Source organism: Dama dama, chromosome 4 (genome assembly GCF_033118175.1).
Source record: "Dama dama isolate Ldn47 chromosome 4, ASM3311817v1, whole genome shotgun sequence".
Taxonomy (NCBI): domain Eukaryota; kingdom Metazoa; phylum Chordata; class Mammalia; order Artiodactyla; family Cervidae; genus Dama; species Dama dama.
The window spans coordinates 52,292,372-52,310,794 of NC_083684.1; the positions used below are offsets into that span (position 1 = coordinate 52,292,372).

General features: G+C 37.5%; 1 protein-coding gene across 1 annotated transcript in view; it reads right to left on the bottom strand.

Moving 5' to 3' along the window:
• Positions 1-938: 938 nt before the first annotated feature.
• The window catches only part of ZFP30 (ZFP30 zinc finger protein), a 70,902-nt gene continuing 53,417 nt past the window's right edge, over positions 939-18,423 (bottom strand). The window contains 1 exon segment of the mRNA XM_061139179.1: positions 939-3,482. Within this exon segment, the coding sequence (XP_060995162.1) occupies positions 2,172-3,482 (1,311 nt within the window). The 3' untranslated portion in view covers positions 939-2,171.

Below are 18,423 nucleotides of genomic sequence, written 5' to 3' on the forward strand. Positions count from 1 at the left end.
TACTGGAGGCAATTTGATCCCAGGTTGTTGGGGCAGAAGTCCTGAGGGTCAGACCCAAGCTAGTTCTGTTTTAAGAACCACACCCCTTGCTTCAGGCTGGGGGCCCTGGAGCGAGGGGGCCCTGCACAGGTGCTCAGCCCATGTCAGCTACATAGGTCTGAGCTGTCTCCAATGTGCTGCCCATGTACACACCAGCAATTGCTTCCCTTGCTCTTATTTAGATAAAGCTCTGAGTGATGGCAAAGTTCATCTTAATCTTTGCAATGCAGTCAAAGGTATTTTTTTTTCCTTCCCTATTTCTTCAATAGAGTGCTGGAATCTCTCCTCAGGAAATCTGAACATCTACAAAGTGTCTCTCACCTGTGGGTGTCTGCTGAAGTCAGCACTCTCCAGGTTTACCTTAAGTGCAGCCAAGAAAGACTGGGGCCAGTTTATAGACTCCTGCTGGTTCAACAGCCCATATACCAAGAACTATCTGCCTATTACATGATATACACAGGTGGGTGAGACTCCTCTCAAGTCCACTGGGCTATAGTGCTGGATCCCACAACAACCTCAGAGGCAGTTAGTTTGTGGATATATGCCAAGTTTACTTGTGGGCATCTTATGCCACTATGAGGCTAATGTTATTTTTCAGTGTTCAGATTTTTATGAAAGAGCTATCCTATTTTTTAAAGTTTTATGATTTATTTTTTGCCTTCTTAAATTTACATTCTTTATTCTTAATTAAGATGAATTATTCTTGTTCAATAAGGGATACATGTTGATCAAACTTTTCCTATGTTCACTTACATAAATGTCTTTTCCTCATAATGTCTTTGATGTTGAGTAAGGTAGAGATCGCAGTTAAAACTTTTACCATAAATAACAAAGACTGAGAAGATAACAATGATGATGGCTAAATTAACCAAGTATTTATTATGTGATAGGCACAACTGTAGAATCCCCACAGTTTGCTTCAGAACCACACTAATTATGCTCACAGTACCATAAACACATCACATATGCACATAAAAGGATCTGGAAGAATAAGCAAGTTAGTTAATGCTGGGGAAGTAACTAAGTTCAGGGATGTTAGCCAAAGGGAAGTAAGATTTTACAGATGATGTATAAATAATGTAAAGCAGAAGAGATCCACACATTATCTTTAAAATGAACAACAAATAAAGTAGACACATTCAAAAGGAGCCAACAAAGTAACGCTTTATGATGAAAAATTTTTTCTGTATTTGACAAAAATAAGGATTTGATAAAAACAGGTAAGTACTTTAATGCCAGTGGAATTGTAACAATATATTTACAGAGAAAGAATATTAAAAGCTGGTTATAGCATGATCACACTTCTTTCAAAAGCAATGTCACATATAATCTTAAAGGATTTGCTTCAAAAATTTGACATTGATTATCTATGACTGGTAAGATTACAGATAACTATATCTATTTTTAACTCATATCTACATTTTTATGTAGGAAAATTGTTCTGCAAAAATAACAGTATAAAGTTTATAAAAGAAAAATAAAACAACCTTCTAAAACAAAAAGTACATATCCATAAGACATTAAAGGATATGTAAAAGTAACCATAACTTAACACAAACAGGGTGAAAAACAGATACAAACACAGATATGCAAATTTGAAAACAAATACTGAAGTGATATTTAAGCTTTATATGTATAAAAATATACTATCAAACAACAATAAAAATATAAAAATAGATATGGTTATTGAATAAATGATATTAGTATGAGAAATGGGGGAGAAAGAAAAAGGGTAAATTTAGACCCTCAATAATAATTTAAAATAATTTTGAAATGGATCAGTAATTCTGTATAATACACACAAAAATAAGAACATTAAAAAGAAAGTAGCAAAATTAGCCCCTGAATAAATTCTAATGTTTAAAATGAAGGCAATATACAATAAAAGATTTTTTAATTTTTAATATTCACAAGTGTGAATTTTCTAAAAATAGTGAAGGAATGAATTTAGATGAAAATCTTCAAATATTTTATTCAGATTGGTTAAAAAATTTTTTTTTCTGTATGAATTTTCTCAGACTGACTAACTGGTAAAGTATAAGTAAGATATATATACTTTAATTACATTTGTGGGGATTCTCACTAGTATGAATTTTCTTATTGTATGCTTCCTTAACTATATAATTCCAACTTTATGGAGTTTCCAAATCACAGAGCTTCTCACCAGCATGATTTTTCTTATGTTGTTGAATTTCTGAATCCCTCCCCAAAGCTTTCCCACATCCCTTACATTCATAAAGTTTCTCAGCAGTATGCATTCTCTGATGCTGAGTAAGGGTTGAGCCAGGACCAAAAGTCTTCCCACATTCCTTACATTCATAGGGTTTCTGACCAGTGTGTATTCTCTGGTGCCGATTAAGAGCTGAGCCACTACTAAAGGACTTTCTACATTCTCTGCATTCATAGGGTTTTTCACCAGTGTGAATTAACTGGTGTTGGATAAGTTTTGAGCCACTACTGAAAGCCTTCCCACATTCCTTACATTCATAAGGTTTCTCACCAGTATGAATTCTCTGATGTTGAGTGAGGTCTGAACCACTACTAAAGGCCTTCCCACATTCCTTACACTCATAGGGTTTCTCACCAGTGTGCATTCTTTGATGCTGAATAAGTTTTGAACCACTTCTAAAGGCTTTCTCACATTCCTTACACTCATAAGGTTTCTCACCAGTGTGAATTCTCTGATGTTGAGTGAGATCCGAGCCACTATTGAAAGCCTTCCCACATTCCTTACACACATAAGGTTTCTCACCAGTGTGAATTCTTTGATGTCGAGTAAGGGCTGATCCAAAACTAAATGCCTTCCCACATTCATTACATATATATGGTTTCTCACCGGTATGAATTCTCTGATGCCGAGTTAGGGCTGAACCACTACTAAAGGCCATTCCACATCCTTTACATTCATAAGGTTTCTCACCAGTGTGAACTCTTCGATGCTGAGTAAGGTTGGAACCACTGCCAAAGGCTTTTCCACAGTCCTTACATTCATAAGGTTTCTCGCCTGTGTGGATTCTGTGATGCCGAGTAAGGGCTGATTCAAAACTAAAGGACTTCCCACATACCTTACACTCATAAGGCTTTTCACCACTGTGAATTATCTGATGTCGAATAAGGCCTGATCCAAAACTAAAGGCTTTCCCACATTCCTTACATTCATATGGTTTCTCACCAGTGTGAATTCGCTGATGGTGAGTAAGGTTTGAGCCACTACCAAAGGCCTTCCCACATTCATTACATTCATAAGGTTTTTCACCAGTATGAATTCTTTGATGGTAAGCAAGATTTGCACCACTACCAAAGGCCTTGCCACATTCTTTACATTCATAAGGTTTCTCACCAGTATGAATTCGCTGATGTCGAATAAGGACTGATACAAAACTAAAATCCTTCCCACATTCCTTACATTCAAGGAGTTTCTCATCAGTATGAATTCTCTGATGCTGGGTATTGAAAGTGGGCATGTCTTCAGGAGTAAATATCATTTGACTGAAATGTCCTTCCTGAGATTCCTGTTTTCTCTCAAACTGGCTTTTACATTCCCAATCACCTCTGAAACGTGAGTACTCAATGCTGTTTTTTATAAGTCTTTCCATTATCTCCCACCAGGATGATTCTATTCCATAAATATCCTTTTTCAGAAATAATTCTTGGTCTCAACCTTGATTCACAGTCTGAAAGAAAATATAAAAACATTCACTTTTTGTGTGTGTGTTCTGGGAGAATTAAGCTTTTATAATAGATATGAAAAGACTTAAACTCATTTTCATAAAAAGTAAATGGCTTATATAGTTCTCATTTATGACTGGACACTTTGACAAACAGATAAGGAAACAGAATGAGAAGAAACACTAGAAGGTGAAAGACTTATTTAGGAAAACAGATTAAGTCAATCATTCCTAAATAGTGATGTAGATAAAAATACCCTAAAGAAGTAGGGAGCTCAATAATTATAAATATGTCCAGGCCCTATCCCAATTTTATTAGAGGATAAAACTAGTGTCATATACATTTTAAAATGAGCATAATTGTCATTTCACTCATTTCTGAGGGTTGTTGAGAGCTTTAAGTAACTATACTAGGAAGGAAAATTCTAAGATAGATGGTCATAAATTGCATCCCTCAAGGAGACAGAAGAGAAAGTTACTTAGATATAGCAGCATCTTGATGAAAGATTAATGAACTGAATAAGTCTGGAATTAGCAATAAAGAGGAAAGATTCTTTTGTGGTTAGAATATAGTTTGTTTATGCCATTTGATAAAATCCATGTTTACTTAGGAAGTCTATGAGGCTAATGTTGGGAGAACAATAAAGGGGATTTGCAAAGGCCACAGCCAAGTAATTGAGAGTGTAGTTCTAAAGTCCCAGAAAAGGAATAAGATAGGAGGTAATGGGATACTTTTGGAAAATTACAAGGATGAGTTCTCTGAACACCAATCATTATTGAAATGATTCTGAAATCACATATAAGGTATTTACACAGTTGTATAAAATAATGCCACCGTGTTTGGTAGCTATTATTTTGGAAGACCTAAAGGAGACCTGGAAAAGGATTCATACATCAATTAAGACCTTGAACAAATAAACAACTCAAGTCCCCAGAGGTAAAAATATTTCAGCTCCAGTCTTTTCCTGCATTACTCAAACAACAAGCTTGTTTAGATTAGGTCTAAATATGTCTTGGTGGTAAGCTGCTGCTGCTAAGTCACTTCAGTCGTGTCCAACTCTGTATGATGCCATAGACGGCAACCCACCAGGCTCCTCCATCCCCAGGATTCTCCAGGCAAGAGCACTGCAATGGGTTGCCATTTCCTTCTCCAACGCATGAAAGTGAAAAGTGAAATTGAAGTCGCTCAGTCGTGTCCGACTCTTCACGACCCCAGGGACTGTAGCCTACCAGGTTCCTCCATCCGTGGGATTTTCCAGGCAAGAGTACTGGAGTGCGTTGCCATTCCCTTCTCCACTTGGTGGCAGGACATATATATAAACATATCTCAGGTGGCACCAGTGGTAAAGAACCAGACTGCCAATGCAGGAGATGTAAGACATAGGTTTGATTCCTAGGTTGGGAAGATCCCCTGGAGGAGGGTATGGCAACCTACTCCAGTGTTCTTGCTTGGAAAATCCCATGTACAGAGGAGCCTGATGGGCTATAGTCCATAGGGTTGCAAAGGGTCAGACACGACTGAAGTGACTTAGCATACATGCATGCAGCCCTCACTGGGGAGTCAGAGCTTCAACATATGAATTAGGGAAGAGGGGACACAATCAAGCACATAATATTCACTAAATCAAGGGTCATAGGAGCAGAGTGATACTGCTCTAACTGGAACCATGTTCATATAATCAAATCAACAAGAATGTGTTAAAATTAATTAAAAAAATCAAACAGATTACAAACAGGAACAAATGAACCTAAAAGTATGTCGAATGAATAACACAGCCACACTGAAGGAGGGGATTAAAAAAATGAATTCAAATAAATTTTAACACAGAAGTATTTTAACTATGTACCCTTATTCTGAAGACAAAGAGAACTATAAACAGATACTGAGATCCACTTAGTAGGTTTGATAGTTACTATAGTATAGGTTAGGAAATCTAAAACTATTTTTGTTATATTATAGAATTGAACAAATTAGTAAATATAATGAGGACAGTGAGAGTTAGGTTTTTAACTACTGGAGAAGGGAGATACAAATCTGGGACAGGATTAAGACCAGACTTAATACTGTAGTCCTATCACCCAGATCTTGGTTTCTAAATATTCTTTACAGCAAGAAACCATTCTGTTTAGAGAAATTGTTTACTTCAAGCTGGAGCTAGGAGAGTAATTAGAAATAAGCCTGTAACATCCTGGGCCAGAAAGAGAGGAAATGCTCAAAGAATCATGGGGAAAGTCAAAAGTACACAGAAGCCAGCATGAATAGACCCCCACTGACCAAATCTGGGACAATTTGAGTATCAAAATAAATGGTAATGGATCACATAACACACTGAGTAAATGAAAATCTACAAGTACATACTGATGTAACAAATGAATAAATAAGTAAGGGATAAGGGAATGCTCTCCTTCACAGTCAAATACCAAATAATTAATACAGACAAAATCATGGAGATTTTAAAATTCTACCATCTTGAAAACATCATAGTAATAAAGGAGCCAGTCAATAATGGATAAAGGATCCCACACATCAATGGATGCTAAAAGTTGTGGGTAAAAGTTTGGTGATGAGGTATTTACATAGTTTCAATGTATCTCTCTGCTATTAATTATAAATTAATTAGCTGTTAATTACAAAGAGATAACTACTACCTTTACAGTGAAGACACATAGTAGATACCACCATAACCAGTCATCAAAGTTAACATGGGACAAGTCAATATCACATACTCCCTTCTATGATGTCCTGAGAAGGAAACAATCACTTTTGTGGTATTCCTGCCACAAAATTCATAACCTGAATGTACTTATGAGGAGCCATAAGACAAATCCTAATTAAGTGACATTTTACAAAATAAACTGCCTATCCTCTTCAAAAATGTCGACATCATGAAATGCCGACATCTTTAATCTTCCAGGTTAAAGACTAGAGAGAGACATGATAAGTAAATTCAATGTGTGATCCCGCACAGTGAATCAGGGAGAGAGGGTGAGGGATGAGGGTAGGATGAACTGCTACAAAGAATATTATTGGGACTAGAAAAAAATTTGTATATTGACAGTAATGCACTGTTGTTAAAATCTCTTATTTTAGTGACTATATTATGATTATGTAAGAGAATACTCTTGTCCCTAGGAAATAACACAGTGAAGTGTTTAAGGGTAAAGGGGCAAATTCTACAATTTATTCTTAAATAGTTCAGATAAAATGTGTGTATTGTATATTTGTGAGTGTGCGTGCATGCATATATAGAGACAGAGAACAACTGCAAATGCACACAGGAATGATAATACAAATGGAACAAAATGTAAACTACTGGTGATTCTGAGCAAAGAGTACCCAAGAATCCTTTGTATTATTCTTGTAACTTTTCTGCAAGTTGAATAAAGATTTAAATTAATCAAAATTTAAGTTATCCAAACAAAGTAAGACACAGTCCTAAGTAATTCTCATGTTAAATGTGAGCCTAAATAGAAATATAAAATACCTAGAAATAAAGTGAAAAGGAAAGTAATACATATAAAAAACCTGGACACAGGAAAACTACCCCCCTCAAAATAAGATTTAATAACATTAAACTCCTTTAAAAAGGAGTTTGATTTGAATTCAACACTGCAAGAAACTAAAAAAAAAAAAAAAAAACCAGGAAAAAATTAATGAAGATAAAAACAGAATATAAAAATGTTAAAATACGTAAGATTCAGAAAACCCAAACCTTGCTTTTGAAAAGAACATGGAGATTTAAACATATATGTATGCCATTTCCTTTAGGTATTGTCCCAGAACACCACTAAAATGACCAAACAATGATAGTTTCATAATGTTAACTCCTGGCAAGAGCACAGGTATGACAGATATTACTGATTGCCTCCTTCAACATCATCCCTCTCTTACTTTGCTACAAGAATTTTTTTCCATAAGCTCCAGAAAATGAGTCATCTTTTGTCTAAGCCAGTGGTTATGAATTCTGATTGCTATTAGAATCAACTGGATAGCTTTAAAAAAATATTCTAAAACTTGAACCCCACTCCAGACCAATCAAATCTTAACGTTTGTCTAGTCATCTTGTATGACCTTAAATCATTGTCAACTGTGGCAGCACACTAGAATTATCTGATGATCTTTTATTTAAATTTTTTTTAATTTATTTTTTGGCTGCACTGGGTCTTTGTTGCTGTATGCCAGCTTTCCCTAGTTGCGCTGAGCAAGGGCTACTCTCTAGTTGCAATGCATAGGCTTCTCATTGCAGTGACTTCCCTTGTTGTGCAGCAGAGGCTCTTGTCAAGTGGGCTTCAGTAGTTGCAGCACAACAGCTCAGTAGCTGCAGCTTGTGGGTCCTAGAGTGCAGGCTTGGTAGTTGTGGGCACAGGCTTAGTTGCTCCACAGCATACAGGATCTTCCCAGACCAGGGATCAAACCTGTCTCCTGCACTGGAAGGTGGATTCTTAACCACTGGACCACCATGGAAATCCCTGGTGATCTTAATTTTTTATTGGATAATTGGAGGATAATTGTTTACAGTGTGTGGGTTTGCTGGTTTCTGCTGTGGTGGTGGTTTAGTCTCTAAGTCGTGTCTGACTCTTGCAACTCCATGGACCATAGCCCGCCAGGCTCCTCTGTCCGTGGGAATTCCCAGGCAAGAATACTAGAGTGAGTTGCTATTTCCTTCTCCACCTGGTGATCTTTTAAAATTGATGATTTCCAAGCTCTATCCCAAACCAGTTAAATCAGAATTGCTAGAGGTGGGACCCAGACAGGAGTAACAAAAGTTAAGAATAACCAGCTTAAATTAAATGAAATAATTAACCCTCTATTCTATTTGTTGCAATTGTGTCTTTCTGCCTTATGGAGACAAAAGTAACCTAAATGGCAGTGGAAAAACAGGGCTGACAAAGGGTATACTGTGAAGTGAATAAGTCACTGTGAAGTTTAACTTGGAGATGTTTACTGAAGTCTAAAGTATGTGTTCCCTGGGCTAAAGTATGGGCTTCCCAGGTGGTTCAGTCTGTAAAGAATCTGCCTGCAATGTGGGAAACCTGGGTTCGATCCCTGGGTTGGGAAGATCCCCTGGAGGAGGGCATGGCAACCGACTCCAGTATTCTTGCCTGGAGAATCCCCATGGACAGAGGAACCTGGAGGGCTGCAGTCCATGGGGTCGCAGAGAGTCAGACACAACTGAGCACACAGATCACACAAAGTATGCATACTTTTTATCTCCATAATTTCACTATTAGTATATACCTTAGAGAAGACATGTACATAGATGTTCACTGGAGCAATGTTTGCCACAGTGATTTAGCTATATAAAATCTAAATCTCTAAAAACTATAAAATCATTAAACATACCACAGTATTATAAAATATGGCCTTACATGAAGTAATCAAAGTGAGCTCTATACTTAAATGAACAATTCTCCACAAAGAATAAAAAAGTAAGCATCATAACAGTACAATAACTGTTGTTGTTTAGTCACTAAGTTTTGTCTGACTCTTTGCGACCCCATGGACTGTAGCAATCCAGGCTCCTCTGTCCTCCACCATCTCCTGGAGTTTGCTCAGATTCATGTCCACTGAGTTGATGATGCTATCTAGCCATCTCATCCTCTGCTGCCCCCTTCTCCTGTTGCCTTCACTCTTTCCCAACATCAGGGTCTTTACCAATGAGTCAGCTCTTCACATCAGGTGGCCAGAGTATTGGAGTTTCAGCTTCAGCATCTGTCCTTTCAATGAATATTCAGGGTTGATGTCCTCAAGGATTGACTGGTTTGATCTACTTGCAGTCCAATCCAAGGAACTCTCATGAGTCTTCTTTAGCACCACAGTCCTAAAGCATCAGTTCTTTGGCACTTAGCCTACCTTATGGTCCAACTCTCATATCTGTACATGACTACTGGAAAAACCATAGCTTTGACTTTATGGACTTTTGTTGGCAAAGTGATGTATCTTTTTAATAAGCTGTCTAGGTTTGTCATAGGTTTCCTAACTACTAAATGACACAAAGTAAGTGATTAGGCCCTGTTTTAAGGGTTTTACATGAACCAACTCAATCCTTGGACCAATCTTATAGTGCAGTTACTTTCCACATTTTGCAGGATGTACTTATAATTCTTTTTATACAGACATATTTTTCAATGAAAAACAGTACCACATACACATTTACATGTGTATGCCTTTTGGGGGGGTACATGCCCTGAGGCATGTGGGATCTTAGTTCCTCAACCAGGGATCAACCTAGATGCCCTGCAGTGGTTAGGAACTTTAGAGTCCTAATGACTGGACCACAAAGGAATTACCCATGTATATGCATTTTTTAATAGGATAAATAATTAATTGATAACAGCAGCTACCTTTGGGTACTTTGGGTAGATACCTCAGTTAAGTCTCTCAGTCGTGTCTGACTCTTTGTGACCCCATGGACTGCAGCACACCAGGCTTCCCTGTCCATCACCAACTCAAGGAGTTTACTCAAACTCACATCCATCGAGTTGGTGATGCCATCCAACAATCTCATCCTCTGTCATCCCCTTCTCCTCCTGACTTCAATCTTTCCCAGCATCAGGGTCTTTTCCAATGGGTCAGTTCTTCACATCAGGTGGCCAAAGTATTGGAGTTTCAGCTTCAGCATCAGTCCTTCAAATGAATATTCAGGACTGATTTCCTTTAAGATTGACTGGTTGGATCTCCTTGCAGTCCAAGGGACTCTCAAGAGTCTTCTCCAACACCACAATTCAAAAGCATCAGTTCTTTGGCGCTCAGCTTTCTTTATAGTCCAACTCTCACATCCATACATGACTACTGGAAAAACCATAGCTTTGACTAGACGGACTTTTGTTGGCTAATGTCTCTGCTTTTTAATATGCTATATAGGTTGGTCATAGCTTTTCTTCCAAGGAGCAAGCGTCTTTTAATTTCTTGGCTGCAGTCACCATTTGTAGTGACGAACCTGGGTAGGTTCCTAGGATTGTGGATTGTAGTACATGGATATGAACCTCTTCATAACACAAAATTTTTTATAACAAAATTATTAGTTACATGTATAATAATAATTTAACTAAAAATAAAATTTAAAAAGGAAAACACTAGCATTCAGCCTAAGAGCTGCTCATTGTTTATAATGGCAATAATTTGTAAGTAAACCATGTTTAAAAAAGGGAGCTGGGTAAAATGGTAACATGATGAAGCCATTACAACTCATGGTAAAGATAAATGTATAACAACATGATCAGTTGTTCACATTGTATTTTGGCATGATAAAGATGGGTTACAAGTCAGTAGCCAGAATGTGATCACATTTAGAAAAGAATTCTAAGTATTGACAGCAGTTGTCTTTAATTGACAGGATTACAGATAACTTCTGTTACTTATTTGTGCTTCTCTGTAGTTTTCAAATTTGTTGTAATAAATATTCTTTTGTAATGAAAGCAATAGCAAATACAGCTATCTTCAGAATAGTGATATATTTGAGCAGGTATTCAAAGATTAAAAAAAAAAGAAATGATCAAAACATGGCACAAGTAAAGCACAGAGACATAAATTTTAAAAATTCAAATAGATAGGGACTTCCCTGGTGGTCCAGTGGTTAAGATTCCACCTTGTAGTGCAGGGGACTTGGATTCAATCCCTGGTCAGGGAACTAAGATCTCACATGCTGTGTAGCAATTAAGTCCACATGCCGCAACTACCAAGTGCTCTGGAGCCCATACACCACAACTAAAGAGCCCATATGCTGCAACTGCTGAACTACTGAGCCCACATACCACAACTGGACACCACAAGCTGCAACTGGAGAGTCTGTGTGCTGCAAGAAAAGATCCTGCATGATGCAATGAAGATCCTGCATGCTGCAAATGAGACCCAATGTAGCCAGATAAATACATTAAAAAAAAAATTCAAATTGATAATACAAACTATTTAAATAGTTTAATAACAAGTAAGCAATGCACAACGTAATGTACCACTATTATGCTAAGTGAAGTAAGGAGGACAGAGAAAGAAAAATACTGTATGAGCTCACTTATATGTAGAATTTAAACAAATAAACAAAAACCAAGTTCATAGATATAGAGAACACACTGTTGGTTACCAGAGATGGGGTCGGGGGTGAGTGGAATGGGTAAAGGAAGTCAAAAGATACAAACTTCCAGTTATGAAATAAGTCTTGGTGATACAATGTATAGCATGGCATATAGTTAATAATACTGTACTGCATATTTGAAAATTGCTAAGAGAATAAATCTTAAAAGTCATAAGAAAACACAATTTTTACACTATGTATACTGATGAATATTAGACTCACTGTGGTGATCACTTTATAATACAGTTGACCCTTGAATAGCATGGATCTGAACTGACTAGTTCCACTTATATGTGTTGTTTTTTTCAGTAGTAAATACTACAGTGCTACAGGATCAGAGTCCCTTGGACTGCAAGGAGAGCCAATCAGTCCATCCTAAAGGAAATCAGAATATTCATTGGGAGGACTGATGCTGAAGCTGAAACTCCAATACTTTGGCCACCTGATGCGAAGAACTGACTCATTGGAAAAGACCTTGATGACTGGAAAGATTGAAGGCGGTAGGAGAAGGAGATGACAGAGAATGAGATGGTTGGATGGCATCACCGATTCGATGGACATGAGTTTGAGTAAACTCCGGGAGTTGGTGATGGACAGGGAGGCCTGGCGTGCTGCAGTCCATGGGGTTGCAAAGAGTCAGACATGACTGAGCAACTGAACTGAACTGAATAGGATCTGTGGTGGATTAAATCTGAGAATGCAGATACAAAAGAACCATGGGTATGGAGGAACAACTATAAGTTATATGAAGATTTTTTAATGCAGAGTCAGCGCTCCTAACCTGAATCATTACGTTGTATACCTGAAACAAATATAATGTTATATGTTGATTAAACCTCAACAATAAAAAAAAAAGATCCTTCAAGACCTACCCAAAGACTTTTGGGCAACCACTTTATACCATAATTGATTTAGAGATCCCAAGAATAGGAAATAAAGGAAAGGGAAGCTAATATTTACTGAATTTCTGATGTGTACCATTGGCATCACTGACTCAATGGATATGAGTTTGAGCAAACTCTGGGAGATGGTGAAGACAGGGAAGCCTGGCATGGCGCAGTCCACGGGGTCGCAAAAAGTCAGATACGACTTAGCAACTGAATGACAACCAAGTGTTTTACACAACTTTCCTTCTCAACATTGAAAATGAGAACCTCTCAATCACAGGTTAAACAGCTCACAGGTGGTGTAGCTGAGATCAGAGACCACATTTGACACTAGAGCCCATAATTTTTACACCATGTTACAGAGACTAGTGTAAGTAAAAAAAAACCTTGAGGGATGGTTTGTTTCTTTTTTTCTGATGGAGTCTATATTTAAACTAAAGTGATATTGATAATAGACGGCAAAGAGGCAAAGACAGAAATTAACTGATAGAGGATAGTTGTGGAAGGGGGTTGGTTTTGAGGAGATTGGGAAAGAGAAGTGGGAAGGGTATTGAAAAAAGAAATATAATATAGGGAGAACAGTAAAAGGAACCATGCACAGCAGACTTGATTGGACCCGGATGTTATTAAAATAAAAATATTAAACAATACATATCTGATTCTAAGTCTATATCTCATTTTTATATCCCTCACTTCAAAAATGTATTTGAAGAGGCTAAGAATAAAAGAAAAAAAATAAATCATACACAAAGGTCATACATCATAGGTACTCAATATCAAAACTCTGGCTAAGATGTGCTATAATTGATCATGTGTGAAGTGCTCAAATTCCTGGCAGTCAAGGCATAAGGGAAATACTATATACAATGGATTAAATTCTTCCTATTTGAGAAGTACTATTTTAGGAGATAAGCAAGACATTGCTGAAAAACATGTAGAAGACGTAATATCATTTGAGAGGTTAATGTTATTATTAGAAGATTTCTCTAATTTATACTCACATGATTATAGATACAGTGCAATCCAATCAAATCCCAAAAGATGTTTGAGTGGAACCAGGCTATTTCAAAAATTTATATGGATAGGAAAAGAACACAAACAGCCAAGATATTCTTAAGGAACAAGAAAGTAAGAGGATTTGCTCCAAATATTATTCCAAAGTCACAGTGAATACTTAACAGCTATCTTAATAGCATAGTATTGTGAGGGGAGACAAACAGAGCAATAGAACAAAATATAAAGTCCAGAAACAAGACGTAGCCATAATGTATGCTAAGTTGCTTCAGTCATGTCCTACTCTTTGCGACCCTATGGACTGTAGCCCACCAGGCTCCTTTGTCCATGGACTTCTCCAGGGAAAGAGTACTGGAGTGAGTTCCCATGCCCTCTTCCAGAGGATCTTCCCAACCCAAGGATAGAACCCACATCTCTTATGTCTCCTGCACTGGCAGGCAGGTTCTTTACCACTAGCACCACCTCTGTAATTATAATGACACTGCAACTCAGTGTAAAAAAGATGAACTTTTCAATAAATGATACTGGAGCAACTGGATACCCATGTGGGGGATAAAATGAAATTGAATCCCTACCCTACACTAATCAATTCCAGGTAGTGTAAAGACAGAAATGTTAAGGCAAAAACCTAGGGAGCTTTTAGAAGCAAACACAAGAAAATCTTCATTACATCAAAGTAGCAGAAAATTTCTTTAAAAAGCACTAACTACTGAAAAAGATTTCATCACACTGAAATCCAAAACCTCTACTCACCAGAAGGCATCAGAGTGAAAAACCAAGCCAAAGCAAAAGATAATTTTTGTCACATATGCAACTGCCAGTAAATTAAAATATGCATGCACACATGTGCGCCCAGTGACTTCAGTCATGTCCAACTCTTTTGCATCCCCATGGACTGTAGCCTGTCAGGCTCCTCGGTCCATGGGATTATCCCGGAAAAAATACTGGAGTGGGTTGCCATTTCTTCCTTCAGGGAATCTTTCCGACTCAGAGATCAAACCCACATCTCCTGCATCTCCTGCATTGGAAGGTGAATTCTTTACCACTGAGCTACAAGGGAAGCCCAAACTAAAATAAATACAGATGATACATAATATATGTATTATGTATATAGATTACACAGACACACACACACACACACACACACACACACACACATATTCAATTGCTATAAATCAGTCAGAGAAAAACAACCCAATTAAAAATTGGCAAAATACCTGAACAAATATTTTGCAAAAGGGGATATCTCCTGTAGCTCATACAATAAAGAATCTGCCTGCAGTGCAGGAGACCTGGGTTAGATCCCTGGGTCAGGAAGATCCTTTAGAGAAGGGAAAGGCATCCCACTCCAGTATTCTTGCCTGGAGAATCCCATGGACAGAGGAGCCTGGTGGGCTACAGTTCATGGGCTTGCAAAGAGTTGGACATGACTGAGCGACTAAGTATACGGGTGGGCAAGAACTGGTGTTCAATTTCACTGATAATACAGGCATATCAATGAAATGTGATAATACTAGATATTTAATTGGCAAAAGTTTTAAAGTGTGACAATGCCAAGGGCTGACATGACTATAAACAAAAGGAACCTTTGTAACTGCTGATACAAGTAAAAAAACTTGCACAGTATCTTTAGAGACCAGTTTGGCATTGTCCAGTAAAACTGAAGCTGTACAAACCCTAGCCCTCAACAACTGAATTACAATTTTATTACATATTAAAGAAATAGAAGCACACATGTCCCAAAATATCTGCACGAAACATTCAGTCACATTGGTTATAACACTCAAAAACTGTAAGCAAGTCAATCATCCATGAAGAATAGAACAGATTATTAAATCAATACTATTATACAATGAGACAGTATGTATAGAGCAGTGGAAAAAATGAACTATAGTTATGGGAAATACAAATGAAGCTCACAAATATTTTTAATGAAAAAACATAAAAGGATGTCTCTTCATACAAAGATAGAAAATGGACAAAAACTAACTTATGTGATTTTGGAATTCATATCAAAGCTCTAAGTGAAAGACAAAGAAATGATCACAGTGGTTATCACCAGAAGGGCATAACTGTTTATGACTGTGGAGGGGTACATCAGAGGCTGCTTTACAGATGGCTGTATTCTTTTTCTTGATTCCTTACATGGGTCTCTATAATTATTTGCACAAATGGGTGTTAAATGCCATTTCTATATATAATTTGAAAGAATGAAGACATAGGCATTCAAATAAATATGCACCTCTAAAAATGTTTCAAATATTAAATTATGTGGGAAGATACTGAGAGGGTAACAGGCAGGAAGGCTAGGGGCCCCCAAGTGGAGGATATAGACTACACGTGTCAGATGTTTTTTTTCCTTCTTTATACAAAATTAAAAGGTTTCTTTTAAAATTCTGTGTTGCCATGATGACACCTGGTTCCACCTGAGCTTAACTTTTCTGAAACCTTGAGCTAACCAATGTGTTTTTATTATGGAAATGTTTTGCTTAAGCTATGTTTAATGAACTATGTATTTACATTAGACTCTGTCTTCCTTCAAGTTGGTTACACCTAAGACTCAGAACCTATAATGGCTCAACAAATCAGTATGTTTTACTCATGGAAATGTTCTCTTAAGCTGTGTTAATGAGACTATGTATTTGCTTGGAAACCTGCCTTTTTTCAAGATTCATGTCAAATGTTTGACATCTTGGGGGCTCGTCCGGGATTCTTCAGGACAAGATAAGGATGCTTGGAGCTCTAGTTCTTTGTTTTCCTAGCAAACACGTTTTCTGCTGTACTTTACTAACTCTATGGTGTGCTTGTGTGTGTGACTGATTGAAAGAGACACACATGTGCGAACCAAGAGCTGTGTCCTAATCTGAAGTTCCACAGTGACCTCACACAGCTTATGGCAGAAACCCTATTGGGGGATTATACCAACCTGCTAATGTCAAGAAGCACCCAACGTCTCCTCCAGGGGAGCAGCCAGGGATGGATGAAGTGTGTGAACCAAACTTTCCTTTCTCAGTCAAACTTTCCAGTCTCTTTGACCATTTCATAACTTCCTGAGAATTAGAACTATTAACCTAATCTGTTGGATCATAGACTTTCCAGAGATTTGTGATCTACGCTGTTACTGTGTACTGTTCCATAGGTCCCAAACTTGAAGAGCCCCGAAGATGAAAGGTTGTTGCTATGAGCCGTGAATGATGCTGGGATTCTTGGCCTCTGGAGGAGAGGAATTTGATCCAGGACCAGTGACAAGGCTTGATCGCTCAGAGCTTTTGTGTAATAAAGTTTTATTAAAGTATAAAACAGATAGAGAAAGCTTTTGACATAGACATCGGAAGGGGGCAGAGAGAGTGCCCCCTTATATACCTATTGAAAGTGAAAGAAGTCGCCCAGTCCGACTCTTTGGGACCCCATGAACTGTAGCCCACCAGGCTCCTCAGTCCATGGAATTCTCCAGGCAATACTGGAGTGGGTTGCCATTTCCTTCTCCATATTAGCAAGCTGCTAATTAGATAAAGAAAATGTCTCAAAACTCTGAGAGTGGCAGGCCATTCATCCACAACATGCATTTTTGAGATAGCATTGGCACAGGGTGAGTCATCCCAGGCCATAAAATGATTGACATGGATCTTGAAGAAAGGCAGGTTTCCAAGCAAATACATAGTCTCATTAACATAGCTTAAAAGAACATTTCCATGAGTAAAACATACTGGTTTGTTGAGCCACTATTAGTTTTGAGTCTTAGGTGGAACCAACTTGAAAAAAGACAATCTAAGGTAAATACATAGTTCATTAACATAGCTTAAGAAAAACATTTCCATAAGAAAAACACATTGGTTAGCTCAAGGTTTGAGAAAAGTTAAGTTCAGGTGGAAACAGGTGTCATGGAAACACAGAATTTTAAAAGAAACCTGCTTTTAATTTTATATAGAGAAGGAAAAAAAAGGTCTGACATTTGCAGTCTATTTCCTCTGCTTGGGGGACCCTAGCCTTCCTGCCTGTTACCCTCTCAATACTTAAATATAATTTTATGTTAAAATGTATGCTACAAATGATAAATACGGAATAAATTCAATTTTAAAAACCACATTTAAGAAAAATAAAATTAAAAAAAATAAATAGATAAAATAAAATAAAAACCATATTTTATATGTGTACATAAAACATACTGGGGAGAAACTGTCAAAAAGGTAGCATTGGTTTTAACTGGAAATTTAGTTTTCTTCATTGAGGATAGCTGTATGTTTGTAATTAAAGATAATTTCACTTTTATAATAAAAAGATTTTTTAAGACAGCTTAAAGAAAAATCATTTGACAAATTAGGAAAAGAATGTGTGTGGATTGGGGTTTACAGCAAATCACATTTCTCAAAGGAAAAAAAATTCCATGGATCAGGTCACCTGACAGGCAAGAAATTTTCAAGAGAAGGAAAGCAAGTCATATCTTGACAAAGAAAAGAGGATTTTGGGAAACAAGGGGAAATGATAAGCTACCTTGCAGGTGCCTTGTGGATGTTCAACAGGCATTCTTTACTCCACTCTGGAAGACTGTGCAAGTAGAGCAGAGCTGGGGAGGGAGAAAGGAGTCAGGAAAAATCAGGTTCTTCTGGGAGTCCAAGTCAATCTACCACCTACAGATATTAGCCCAGAAAAGGCTTGTGCGTCCTGCTCAATACCAGCAGAACAGAAGCGCAGGGTCATTTGCAGTTCTGGGCAGACTCTGCCCCTGGGCTCCAACTCCTGGGA